This window comes from Neovison vison, chromosome 8, assembly GCF_020171115.1.
Source record: "Neovison vison isolate M4711 chromosome 8, ASM_NN_V1, whole genome shotgun sequence".
NCBI classification, from domain to species: domain Eukaryota; kingdom Metazoa; phylum Chordata; class Mammalia; order Carnivora; family Mustelidae; genus Neogale; species Neogale vison.
In genome coordinates, this window is record NC_058098.1 from 73660283 (window position 1) to 73675371 (window position 15089).

General features: G+C 36.0%; 1 protein-coding gene across 22 annotated transcripts in view; it reads right to left on the minus strand.

The window, feature by feature from the left end:
* The window catches only part of NRXN1 (neurexin 1), a 1167944-nt gene that overhangs the window by 553206 nt on the left and 599649 nt on the right, over positions 1–15089 (minus strand). For 14 of the 22 annotated variants that reach the window (XM_044263931.1, XM_044263930.1, XM_044263938.1 and 11 more), the window contains one exon: positions 13233–13352. In XM_044263931.1, coding sequence (XP_044119866.1) covers positions 13233–13352 — 120 coding nt within the window. Of the gene's footprint in view, positions 1–13232; positions 13353–14264; positions 14292–15089 lie in introns of all 22 variants that reach the window. The other 8 variants (XM_044263923.1, XM_044263913.1, XM_044263911.1 and 5 more) reach the window with 1 other exon arrangement.

Consider the following 15089-nt stretch of genomic DNA (forward strand, 5'->3'; position numbering starts at 1 on the left):
TTGAACCTCCCTGATGGCTAATGATGATGAACATTTCTTCATGTGTCTTTTAGCTATATGAATGTCTTCTTTGGAGAAGTGTCTGTTCATGTCTTCTGTTGAAGGGCATTTTTGACAGTGGTTCAGTCGACTCAAGTTTCTTCCAGGTTATAGTCTTTTTCAGGTAAGAAAAATAATTTATTTCCAAATCAATATCAATTATCAGAATATTATTCCAAAGAATCTCTCAGGATAAGCACAGAGAGATGTACACTTGGGTTTAGTCATTCTCCTCATACCGCAGAAGAAATTTTGCCTTGAACTAGATTTTTCACAGCATGAATAGTGTGAATGGGAACTGTTCAAACATTCTTAAGATTGCCAGCCAACTGAGGAGGCTGATAATCAAAATGAAAATTTGTGTTATTTCTTCTAAACTGCTATGTAAGAAACATTCAAGATTGTGTTGAAACTGTTTCATAAATCTAGTTATGATGTTTTACTTATAAAAATTCCTAGGCAGAAATTCCTTCATTTCATTACATAAAGTTTTACATTATCTGGAAAGCACAGAACTAAGAAGATGACCTTACAGATCATCTAGGCTAATAGTTCTCAAACCTGGGTGAGTGCTACATTCATCCCAAAGGTCCTAAAATACATATTTCTGAGACCCACCCCATACCTTCCAATTCAGGAGCTCTTGAATTTGACAATGGGCATTTCTAACAAGTTCATGGGTTATCTGGACACTCCTGGTCCAGGAATGACAATTTGGGATCCACTGACAGTCCAGCCCTTTCATTTTACTACTGCTTTCTTGATTAAGGTAGACAAAGTATAATATTCTTGTTAATTACTTTTTAAACTTTTTTCTCAACCCTCTAACAACCAAGCAAGTTCTATTTCCAATGCTGTCAGTCTCAGCAGATCGACTATGGTTTAGGTAGATCTGGAAACAGAGAATACTCACCATCCTATTAAACTGATTTTAGGAAAATTCACTTAAAATACTGAACCAGAACAATTAGGCCAAGTAAGCCTCTTGTAATTGGTATAATTGTATGTATAAATGCTATCTTCATCATATTTAATATAGAAAAGAAAAAAAAAACAATAAGAAGATTCTGAGTTCCATCATGCTTCCATCTATGTAACACCAAATGGGCACTTGACTCTTCCAGAGATAGTGCAAAGGCAACACTGAAAGAATTCTTCAAGGACACTGGTGGACTAAATCAGGGCACACAAGTGATATGCTATTATAAGACAAATAGTATTATTTTCCCCAAGAGAATTTACATTATTTCTAGAAAAATACCCCCAAATTGTAAAATTTTATTTAAGTTTATAAAAAAGATCAAATAAGCAGTGTAGCATTTCATCATGATGTGATTATTCCTGTAGGTATTGGTTCATTAATGAGAAAAAAGTAAACTGAATAAAAATAGTTACCTCGAAAACACTGAAGACCCAGAATTTGTTAAGTTTAATTTGTTACAAAGCAGACTAAAGCAGAGTTTGAAGAAAATAGAATGTCATGTTTCTAAATCCCTCTCCCGTGGTATGTGGGCATGCACATGCACACACACTCACCCACATTCCCCCTTGACACATACACAGATCTTTACTTAAAGCACTTTCTTTCTGGCTACATAAGACTCTAATTCCACATGGGTCTTTACTATCAGGAATAGATAATGAAAAATGCATTTACAGTAATGTGATAAAACATAATGCCTTATCCTGCCAGATATTATGGAATATGTATATATATATTTTTGAAAGAACCATAGGATTGGGTGCGCACATCAGTTAATCTGTAAATTATGGACTCTGGGTGATTACAATGTGTCAGAGTAGGTTCATCAATTGTAACAAATTTACCATCCTGCTGAGGGATGCTGATGGTGGAGGTGATGTATGAGTAGGGACAGGAGGCATGTGGGAAATCTCTGTTCCATCCTCTTTATATTTTGCGAACCCAAACCTGCTCTAAAAAAACTAATGGAGATTTTGAAATACTCATCTTCAAATATTACTCAGCATTACAATAGGCTAGGCCTGTGAGAAATAATATCAAAAGTAGAAGAATAAGATATAAGGGAGAGCTAGGGAATAAAGGTAAATGCACATTAAAAAATAACAAAACCCCGGGGCCTGGGTGGCTTAGTTGGTTAAGCGACTGCCTTCAGCTCAGGTCAAGATCCTGGAGACCCAGACTGAGTCCCACATCGGGCTCCCTGCTCAGCAGGGAGTCTGCTTCTCCCACTGACCTCTCATGCTCTCTCACTCTCATTCTCTCTCTATCTCAAATAAATAAAGTTTTAAAAAATAAATAACAAAACCCATTCCTATTACACAGTAAACATCTGAAGACTCAGAAGCAAAAGAAATCACCTACTAACTACAGACTGTCTTATTCTGGATGAACTTGATTTGACCTGGGTCTGAATTTTCCTGGGCAGGGTGGAAGTTGAAGAGAACTATCTAGATGGGGGAGTCAGTCATTCATCACAGATGAAGGCAAAGAGAGCATGCACTAACTACACTGGTTTGTCTCTGTACGTATCCATATCACAGCACGAATGGCTGGGCATAAGAGAGAGAAAGCACACTGTACAGCTGTGTTTGTTGAGCGAGATGTGGAGAACCCTAAATGATGAATGAAGAGATGCAGGAATGCCAAGACAATGGATGTCAGCAAAACCTAGCAACATCAGAAAGAGGAAATATTGGGGTTAGGGGACTGGGATTTCCAGGTGACTTTAAAACCACACATGATAGCTTGTAGTAAAGACCTTTTCCATTTGGTTTTATAGCAACACAGTTTGCAGGAACTAAGCTAAAAACAAAATTATCCTCCTCATATAGCTTGTAGGCACCAAGCTCTAAAATACAGGTTGCATTCACGACTCACACAGCAGACTCTCATACTGCACTCCATAGACTGATTTGATTTTTAGAACTTAAGTTTTTATCTTTTGCACTTCAACGACACTGAAAGTGTTTCCAGGTTTTGATTTAGAAAATTATTGTCACTGTCAATAAAAGAAATGTTCCCAACACATCAAAATCCAGTTTAATTACTCTGTGATGCTTCCTGTGGCTGAGAGGAAATGGTATTTCTCTGACACTTTTCTGTTTTTAATTTAGTAAAATGGAGCACTTGCCCTAAATAGGACCCAGGAGAGTGGATTCATGATAGATGTCATGAGAGATGAACCCCACAGTGTTAGTAATGCTGTCTTACTATGAGGGTGTGATGATTGCAGTAATCTAGATTCTCAATTCTTGATTCCTCCTAGTTGGCATGCGAGGTGACCATCAAGTCATTGACATGGAAACATGGCTGCGGTGTTTAAAGCATCATGTCATGACCTGAAGAAGCTTCGCACACATATCCAAAGGTCTGCTTTTATCCAGCACCATTCCTGATGTCAGTACTGTCCTGAGCTGCTGTAATCCACCTGAGGCCTTGAAAGCTTTCCAACAGGAGAAGTCGAACATCAAAATATACTCTGTGCCATTCCAGTGAAGAAACCAAGCAAAATGTATTCTTTATTTTCCGCTACATATTCCATCTGCTTCTCTCCCTAAAGGGTCATATGTTATATATTTATAAGTAGTGTTCACACCTACATGAACACAGTTTCCTCTGTCCCCGTCAAACACAGCCTCCTCCTTGCTCGCGACCCATTTTTTTTTTTAAACATCCTTCTGTATCAGCTCATCCTTTTATGAAACTTGTTTCATTCTGAAATCATTTCAAGTTAAGAAACGCCTTTGTACCTTCCTATCTCACCAAATCCTGGGGAGATTAAGCCTCAGGCTCTACAGGCCATTTTCTGACAGATGTGAATTTAGATCATTAGGGTCATTAAAATCATACACTCCATAATACCCAGAGCTAACAGATCATCCTTGTACTTTATGCTGCTGTAGAACGCTACCAGAGAAGTAACAATGTATAACAGCACTGAGCTGCAGAGGAGACCATAATTCCTCCCCATAAAAGAATCCTACACTTTTTAATTGCTATAGTAAATCTCATTAAAGACACAGAATGTTTTGTTCGGGGAAGGAAAAGGGATCACTGGTAAAGGTGCATTTTCTTCACAGTAATATTTTTTTCTTTATGAGTAGAATTACTCCTAAATGCAAGCACAACGTTATTTTTATCATGACCTTTTTTGGACTCTGCACATTTCCCCTGGGCTTTCTTTCCCTTCTCTACAAATACAAGGGACCCTTGGTCTTTACTATTAATCTCATAGTGACTTTTCGTGATGTGGGCTTCATGCATCCTCTTGTGTTTCCCCCATGTGTCTTCTAAAAACCTTCTAAGACTGGCCTGCTAATCTCTGACTTCATTTTTTTGTTGTTGCTCTTTCATCCTCAACAACTATATAACAAAGAACCTGGGATATAATCAACACAATGAAACACTCAATGTGCATTTACTGGTCAGCACAATTCTGAATCTTACCTGCTTGTTCCCCATAACATATCTTGTGAATCCAATTCAAGCAGAAGAATCTTGGGAAATATTTCACCTGATTTCATCAAAGATTTTATCATTTTTTTGAAGATTAAATTATCATTTTTGAGAAATTTAGGCTGTCATAGAAAAATCACAGAAAATCCCCATCTCTCTTTCATAATCAGTACCTTTTTATAACAGATCTGGAAGTTAATGACAGTACACGCCTGAGACAGCTACAAATTTTTAACTCATCTTTAGAAGTGGCAACAGAGCAGTTGAGGGGAGGATCGTATTTCCTGCAACATAATGTTTAAAGTTAAATATAAGAAGGGAGAGTGAGATAAAGACAGAAAAAAAAAATCTGCAATGTTAACTGTCAGTCATTACTAACTTCTATAGGAACTTTGTATCTGGGAAATTTCAACAGCATCTACACTGAATCTTTCCATCTTTGAAAGGAATTGTGGGTGCAAGTAAGAATATGATCTTCAAGTTAGACAGACCTAGATTCATATCTGTCTGTGCAAATTATTAGCCATTTTATCCCAAAGTAATGATTTACTGACTATGCTCAATATCCTCTTTTCTTTTTTTTAAATTAAATTTTATTTTTTCAGTGTTCCAAGATTCATTGTTTATGCACATTTCTAAACTGAAAATAAGATTCTTTTGAAGTCTGAAAATGTATGGTTTATAAACTGTAAACTGTATGCATATAATACCCATTAATTATGTCATTAGCATTAAAATATTTTGGTGCGATCTACATTAAAATATTCTGGAGTCCTTATACACTAGCCAGGTATATCCACAATGACAAAGTGTATAAAAAACTTGCCCAATCTAGCCACTTCTTTCTAAATCAATCACAATCACAATCAATCACAATTCTTATATCTATTTCACAAAGTCTAAACTACTTTTGTTCTTGTACACCTTCTTTAAAAACATACACACGACCGTCTCTTCAACAATAGTGTTGGCGAAACTGTACAGCAATAGGCAAAAGAAAGAGCTGGACCACTTTCTTACACCACACAGAAAAATAAATTCAAGATGGATGAAAGGCCTAAATGTGAGACAGGAAAGCATCAAAATCCTAGAGGAGAACATAGGCAGTAACCTCTTTGACATCAGCCATAACAACTTCTTACTAGATATGTCTCCTGAGGCAAAGGAAACTAAACCAAAAACAAACTATTGGGACTTCATCCAGATAAAAAGCTTCTGCACTGTGAAGAAAACAATCAAAATTACAAAGCAACCTACAAAGTGGGAGAAGATATTTGCAAATGACATATCTTATAAAGGGTTACTATCCAAAATATATAAAGAACTTGTCAAACTTATCCCCCCCCCAAAAAAAAAACAGTCCAGTTAAAATGGACAGAAGACATAAGTAGATACTTTCCAAAGAAGACACACAGATGACCCACACACACATGAAAAGATGCTAGACATCACTCGTCATCAGGGAAATACAAATCAAAACTGCAATGAGATGTCACCTCATACCTGTCAGGATGGCTAAAATTAACAACTCTGGAAAAAACAGGTATTGGCAAAGATGTGGAAAAAGTGGAAATCTCTTATAGCTGGCAGGAATTCAAACCATTACAGCCACTGTGGAAAATAGTATGGAGGTTTCTTTTTTTTTTTTTCCAATTTATTTATTTTCAGAAAAACAGTATTCATTATTTTTTCACCACACCCAGTGCTCCATGCAAGCTATGCCCTCTATAATACCCACCACCTGGTACCCCGACCTCCCAAGTATGGAGGTTTCTTGAAAAGTTAAAAATAGAACTACCCTACGATCCAGCAATTACACTACTAGGTATTTATGCAAAGGATACAAAAATACTAATTCAAAAGGATATATCACCTGAAGTTTATAGCAGCATTATCAACAATGGCCAATTACAGAAAGAGCCCAAATGTCCATCCTATATTCATACATTCATTCATATATATTATTATATAAGATGGAATATTAGTGAGCCATAAAAAAGAATGAAATCTTGCATTTATAACAATGTGGACAACGCTAGAGAGCATTATGCTAACTGAAAGAAGTCAATCAGAGAAAGACAAATGCCATATGATTTCAGTCATATGTGGAATTTAAGAAACAAAACAAAGAACATGGGGATGAAAAAGAGCAAACCAAGAAACAGACTCTTAACTACAGAGAACAAACTAAAGATCACTGGAGGGGAGGTGGGGGGAATGAGTTAAATGGGTGATGGGGCTTAAGGAGGACAATGTTGTTGTGATGAGCACTGAGTATTGTATATAAGTGATGAATTACTGAATTCTTCTCCTGAATACTATATGTTAACTAACTAAAATTTACATAAAAACTTGGAGAAAGAAAAATAAATAAAAACATGCCCACGATAATCTGATTCTATAAAGTTGGAGAATTATTTAACATTCACTCTCCTCACACATCTTGATTAATAAACAAATGCTAAATTATTTATCATTGATACTTATTTAGTATTAAACAGGATTCTGAGAATTCACCATGATTAATCTTCATTTTGTTCGCAAGGGCTTTCAGTGCCTCAGTTCTGGTGAGGTAAAAGCCATTTTAAAAAGTAAAAGGAAATCTAAAGGCCTCAAGTTTCAAAAACTCACACCTTAGATTCAGAGAGTCTCCCTACCCTAGCAGCCCCTGCACTGGCTGCATTACCATAGCTGGGAAGCAAGGTGAGAAACCTGAGCACAATATACTCACAGAGAAAAAAAAAATCATTCAGACACAGACTAGGGTCATATAACTCTTTGAAATATCATGCAGTGAGAACTGAAAGCACTGTAACCCCTTAAGGATAATTAACCAAGGTGACTGGCAGAACCTTCTCTTAATGCATGAGTCTAATTGGGTTCTGGTGTGATACAACAGTATTATCCCAGTAACACAAGCATCCAAGACCAGCTCTAGAGTTAGCTAAGCTCCCAAAATGGTGAGCATAACATAAAAGCCAAATGAAGGTCTCCACAGAATATTAAGTGAGCCAGAAAAATCAGAGAGTACTTGCAGGGAGAAAAATTCAACTGGGCCTTCTTTCTTGACTTCTGGGGTCAAACTGGCACCATTTAGCACAGAGGCAAAAGCTATTTAGAGTCATAGACTTGATGAACAATACAGGGAGTGAATCCAGATAATTCAAATATAGCAATGCTCTGTACCACTCTTTGGGGTTTTTCTCCCACTTGAGTTTTCTTATATAGACAAAGCTTAAAACTGTCCGTTGACTGCTTAATTGCAAAATGAAAAGACCAATGCTTTCTTGTATTATCTTTTATGATGTCTATTACCAATAAGAACAAAGATGAATTTATATTAAATAGAAGATATTATTTCTATGATAAAGAACATTTCTCTATCATATATGATGCTTTGCTTTCTGTCTTTTATGGAACTTCCTGATCACTATGAACAATATTTTAATTCTTTATGGTCTAACCTAAGATAGGTCTGACCTTGTTTCCCCATAGATAATTTTTCTATGGCATTATCTGTAAATACTGCTTATGAATTGCTTTAAACAACTTAAAGACTGCCATTTAGAAATGCTTGAATGATTCAAGGTTAATAAGATTCATCATACTCACAGTGAGGATCTGGTTGTGGACATAGCTAATTGCTAAATTTTATTCATCCCTAAGTGGTACTGGCAACAAATCAGCTCACAGCTTAATTCCAGTGGCAGCTCTAAATGGGACAGAAATAATGTGACTTTGATCCAGTTATTTTTTATACATGTTATGCTTCATTTCCAGTAGTCCTGATACTGATGCTCAAACACTGGATATTGGATTCTCTTGTCAAACAACAAAAAAGGTGAGAAACAAAGCTGAAGATATTTTTAAATGTCATGGTAACAAGTCACAGTCAAATCTTGTTTCAGTGAACATTTCTAATTCTCACACAAAATATACAATAAATCCCTATCAGAGTTTCTTCTGGAAAATTTAGAATTCTACAAATAGTCCTTTAATGGCAGGGACCATACCCTCCTAGCACCAAAATGACAGCACTATGATGTATTATTCCGTTATGGTGACAGACACCATTGAAGCTGAACCATAATTTGGCACACAACAATTCTGTACTAAACATTTTGTGACAATGTTACCATGTTCACTATTTTCCATGTGATCATAGCCATATTCATCTTCTCCCACCTGACATTAAATTAGCTAATATAGTTACATTCTATTTTGTACCATAGGGTGAAAGCAGGAAAAGGATTATTGCATAGCACAATGGCTTGATAACAGTGTGTGTGTGTGTGTGTGTGTGTGTGTGCATGCACAAACATCAGTGGGTGATACGCTGATTTTTATATAGTGAATGTAAACTCTTAGCACAGGTCTGGCACATAGAAAGCACCAAGTAAGTGGTTACACCTACGAAAAGTTCACAAGAACTACAATATACGGTATGTTAAAAAGACCTTTACTCAGTGTTTCAGAGGAGGGGAAAGGTAAGGCCAGGACTAGAGAAGTTTCCATGGGATGAAACAGTTAAGTGGAGACTGAAAGTGAAATTATATTTCTTCAAACAGATATAGTGAAAGGAATTCATTCCAGGTGGAATGAGAGCAATCCCAGGAGGATAAATTAGCATAAGCAATGGTGAGGAAATTGGGAAAGTAAAATGTTGTTTAGAAAGCCATAAGTAAGTTAATTGGCACTAACATGCCATATGGACAAGGTTCTGCAACAGATAAGGATGAAAATGAAAGTTAGGGTCAGGGGGTGCCTGGGCAGCTCAGTGGGTTAAGCCTCTGCCTTCAGCTCAGGTCATGATCTCAGGGTCCTGGGATCGAGCTCTGCATTGGGCTCTCTGCTCAGCAGGGAGCAGGTTTCCTCCTCTCTCTCTGCCTGTCTCTCTGTCTACTTGTGCTCGCTCTCTGTCAAATAAATAAATAAAATCTTTAAAAGCTAGGGTCAGATCACAGAGGTTGATGAACTCCAAATCAATGAATTTGGAGAGTACTGTTAACTGCTGGGGTTGTACTAGAAACCCTTATGCAAGATCCATGCATCTAGTCAGCATGGATAAAACTAGTCAGTTTTATCAGACAAAAAAAAAAAAAGAAAAGAAAAGAATACTACCTGGGAGAAGCTTGTAGTCTTTGTCTTACATGGGGATAAGACCAAACCTAAATAATGATGGCTGATAAAATAGCATCAACAAAGTTCTATAGCAGTCAGTGGAGGAAAAATACTGCCTCTGGTTAGGAGAATCAGGAAAAGCTGGTGATATTTAAAGTAAGGAGAATAGGAAAAAAGAACAAAAGAGGTCAGAATGCATAGAGTGGATTGGAGGAGGAAGGGATAAGAAATGGGAAACTGAACCAGGAAATGTGACTACAATAAGCCCTTCCCCAAATAATATTAAGGACCTAAAATATATTAATGATATGGAAGAATCGAGCTAAGTCCATTACACTACACTATGCTACAAATATACACAGCACTTGCTTTTCTCAATGAGTAGGTCATTTACATGGCAATTTTCTAGGGGAAAAAGGGTTTCACAAACACTTTTCAAAGTAGCCTTTGGCATCATTTTGGATAAGTACCTCTTTTTGAAAGATGCCTTTAAGTGCATTAATTAGTATGATTTACCCACAATTATACTTACAAGCGAAAAAGTATTCCCATCTTCCCATTGTTAATTATATCTCCAGGCTAACATAAATAAACTTTTCTAGTTACTTTAACCCACTCTATGAAATTTATCAGAAAGATGATATTCCAAAGGTCTATTTCAGAGAAAATGTATCTTACTTGTAATGTGGCCCATTCTTTCCCCCTTTTAAAACACTTTCTTTTATTTTTCTTTGTTCATTTGTTTTGGTTTGTTTGTTTTGTTTTCTATGCAGTTGAAGACTGCTATAACAGAATTTATGGTTAAATACCTAAGCTACAAATGGAAATTTCATTAAGAAATGAACTGTCCTAAATGGCTTCATTAAATTAAAAAAAAAAAAAAAGTCAACCTCTATATAAAAAAAGTGTTTGTGAAAATCCCAGGAATCACATTAATTCTGTTTGTGCAACTCAGAAAAATCAGGAGATACAGAAAAGTAATGCTTATTTTGATGAATTTAACAACTGACGAAAATACAACATGCTACTCTCTTATTGCCATATCAATTGCATATCTTCAAGGTATGAAAAGAAAAAAGAAAAGAGAAAAGAACAGAAAAGAAAAGAAAAAGACACCAGGCCCTGTATGGAGTCATTTATGCTAAGCCCTATGTCTCCAAACCAAGACTTAATTTAATTACAGTTTTGGCGTTCCCATAAACCAGTCAATCAGGAACTTCCCAATCAGCAATAGTTAGGTTAGCGGCCCCACAGACCCCCGTCATTCCCTAAAGGAAAGTAACTTTTCAATCAACAGCCTGCCTTTTTTTTTTTTTTCCAATATAGTATAGCTTTCTTGTCCCTACTCTCTTCTGCCTATAACTCTTTCATTTCATACAGCTCCTTGGAGCACCTTTCTAACTGCTAGACTGGATGCTACCTGATTTGAATTGATTTTTGTTCAAATAAACCCTTAAAATTTTTAATGCTTCAGTTTACCTTTTAACAAAGGTAATAGTCACTATTGTACTTTCTACAAATTAAAGTTGATATGAAAATAAGATTTGCTTTTAAATATTGATTTATGCCTACATCGCCTCACCACCAAAACTCCATGCACAAACCAAGAAACCATTTCCCATTTCCAGAAAACCCATTAAGAGGTAATGATTTAATCAAAATGTATGTATTCTGAGAGCCCTCCAAAGTAATTTTAATGCTGATTTGTGCAAGAGGCATATCAGGAGACACATTCATTGAATGACATTTACCTTATTTACAAGAAAATAACAAATAGCCTTATCATTATCATCACCACCACTATCATCCAAGAGCAGCATTCAAATAATTTTCTGTAAAAATGATGTGAAGACAGCATGATACTTAGGGTAGGATCTTGATGTTCTGTTAGGAAATGTCTAGCAAATACACACAGAAAATTATATTCTTCAAACTTAACTGGTATAAGAGAATATACTATCTGACACAACCAAATGGCAACTATTTTATAAAACATGGAAACTAGATTAAGCAAAGTTTGGCAGAGAAAAGTTCTTCAGCAAAATGAAAAACATTTTCATGCAATAAGAAGCTCTCTTAGCTACCACACGTAGTCCTACATCTTTCAGGATTATATTCAGGATTAAAAATTTACCATAATAAAATCATAACAAATTATTAGTCTTCTGGTTGTCCTTGAAAATAATTTATGTTATTTTCTATGGGGCAGGAGCAAATGCAGGAAGTTACTATTCTGTATACATATCTGCATATATAAAAAGCATATATAAGGTTTTTTATTTTTTTTCTTTAGGTACATGGAAATACAAAAAGTATCTACTGAGCCTTCATTTAAGATTATTTATAGAACCCCAACTGGGGTTACTGTTTGTGCAAATGTATGATGGTTTGAATACATGTTCATGTTTCAAGGTTACGATAATTCTACGGAAGATGTTGCTGGTAGGATGGAGACAAAATATTATACCATCTATGGTGATGCGATTTTTACAGGTCTCCTCCAATATTTTACTTTGTAATAATTGCTTGTTATACCTATATTCAATGTTTTGAAGAGAAATTCTGAAGATAGCTGGTGAGTTATACCATATTCCTAAACTCAGTTCGATGGAATATTTTAGTTTGACCTCATCTTCAAAAATGCCATACATATATGTGCAGGTGAAAAGAGAGTCTCAAACAGACAAAGGTCAAAGTGTACAAACTCTCATCTTCCTTAAAATCCATACTCAAGTCCACCCTCTGTCCCCAAATCCAGAACTTCAATCACGGCATCCTGCATCCTAGAGCATTTCCTTAAACATTATCTCATTTATAATATAAATTATGCACTCTGTTTCATAAGCAGGAGGCTTTGCCTAAAATATATTCTCAATATAGTGGAATTTGTTGTTTTGTAGAAAATGCTTTTACCATGTTGACATAGCGCTGTGAAGCATGGTCTACTTGAAAGTTAAGAAACAGGACTTTATCCTATATACCAGTTAATTCAGTCTTAAAATTCTTACTGCAACCATACAGATTAGGTACGAGCAGATATTCCATGATAGAATGTGAATGCTGTGTTTCTGAGTCATGCTTATATTGCGAGATAAAAGGAGGAAAAATCCACAAGTGGCTAGAATATAAGAGAGTACTTGAAGGACAAAGTTTAAACATTGTTTTTTAAAGCAAAAGGCAGATATGAGTTTAAAAAGATACAGAAAGGGAAGCATAATGAGACATGTCACCCTTCACAAAAATTATAGCCCTCAACATATAATCTTCTGGAATTAAATATTATTTAATATAAAGCAATAAAAAATCTCTTTTGAAAAAACCAGGGGAGGGACTGTCATACATAGGAATGAAAAAAGTATTTTCAACAAGGTGACCATTATTAGCAATTCAAAAAATTAGAGTAAACAGGTGCAAACCAAATGCTCACTACATCACAGCGTTTAGCTAATGGCATCCTTGATTAAGACTTTAGTATTGCAAAAGTGCCCTTTCTGTAGAAACAACTGCTTCTCCTCACTATGACAGTTTTTAGCTCACAGATACTATAAAGACCCCCCAGTTTTGGACTCTGGGCATCACACAGTGACTGGAAGCAATGATGACCATCTGAGTCCATACTCAGAGAGGTACTTACGGTCATTGCAGAGTGGACCGCTGAAGGAAGTCATGCTACAGTCACAGCTGAAGCCATCCCATTGCTGCAAGCACACGCCTTGATTAGAACAGGAGTCCTCTTGGCATGTTGTGCTGGGTCCTGCAAAAACAATCCAAAAGAAACTTGGGTTCTTTAAAACCAAATCTGCAAGTGTTTCATACATGAGCTAGGTCACATATAGTAGTTGCCAACACCTCAAATTACATGAGCAAACCAGTGTTGAAAGTTCTAGTTCACACACCTGAATTAGCAACAGAGAAGCTGTAATAGGAAGGTTTCCGAAGTTTCAGATATAGAACAAAATACAGTATAATAGTAAACAACAACTAGTAAAAGCAAGCACATAGCTTCTAGTGTGATTATAGTTACAAGTAATCTCTTTCCATCATTAGTAATTCTCTATCACCATTTGGATTTTAGAAAAATGCATGGATCTCCTTAACTTCTAACCAATGAATAGAGACACCATGAGAAATGGAGACTAGAGCTTCATGAAATTGAGATAAAGATTGGCAAAGTAACTGAAAAGAGTTATGCAAAATGCCGTAGAAGTTTCCCTGCGCAAACTATGGATAAAGTTATGGTTGTTGGGTGTTTTAGGTAGGTATGTTGGCAAGTATCAATTCACATGCTTTAACAATCCATGCAGTTAAACAGAAAATGAAAAAGTCTGTATAAATGACATGCCCCCATTTAACATACGAGTAAAAAGAATTCTAGTCTATTTCTAAAGAATCATAACTAGAACACTGAGAAACAAAGAACTAAAAAAAAAAAAAAAGATGATCAAAGCACTAGAGGCAATCACTATACAAACATATTCAAGACTGAAAGCCTTTATGCAAACTAGGCTATAAAATGAGGTTTCTTGCACAATGTTCAAGAAGGGGAAAAATTAAATTTGAACCCAAACAACAGTTACTGCAAAAATGTTAAAAAAAATGTTATTTTGGGGTTTCCACTGTGTATTAGTGGGTTTCAGTCTTGTTCTTTACACACGGGGCTATCTACCTTGCAAGTCAGCTTTCATCAATGCAACTTTGTCAGCAAAATAAAAAAAAAAAAAAAGCAAAATATATTAAATGTTAGTAAGCAATACCAAAATGGGGCAAACACAGAAGAACGTTCAGATTCAAAAAGCATGCTGTTGTAAAGGAGGAGGAAAAAATGCTATGTAGAGCAAACAAATTAATACTAACAGCCATAAATCTTAAGAGAAGCCAAAAATGAGAAAGCGGTAATATATTAGAATTTTTCTATGTATGTATATATACATAATGGTTAATTGAGCTGATGACATGTAATGAAAGAAATTAAAAGAGCTTTTGTATTTTTTCCTCTCTTAGACAGATCTGAATGCGTCACCCAAGTGATCACGTTGCTTATTTGGAACATGTGGCACCGTTTGTCACATGCAGATACAGTGCAGACCACTATCATTAGCAGACCCGTTATCCCTCTCCATTTCTCTTTCCCTCTACATCCTTCGGTCTTTAATTGCAATTAGAGCTTGAAACCGTGATGCCAGCCATTCACTGCCAATGGCTGGACTTGAGAGTGCCACAAACCACCAGAATGTACTATATAGATCATTGGGGCCGATGAGAGAAGTAAGGGATGGGAGAAGCAGACTGCAATGCCATTCCACTTACCAGAAAAATCCCTCTACCAGGTGTCAGTGTGGAGTGTTTATCTTTGTTCTTAGCAGGCTGGGCCTATACCACTCAAGGATTTCAGAGTTATGTCAGCATTTTCCCCACCTTCCTAATTCCCTACAACTCTTCTAAACTGCCCCATGAATATTTATTACAATAGAACCTCATTCATAAGGACTAC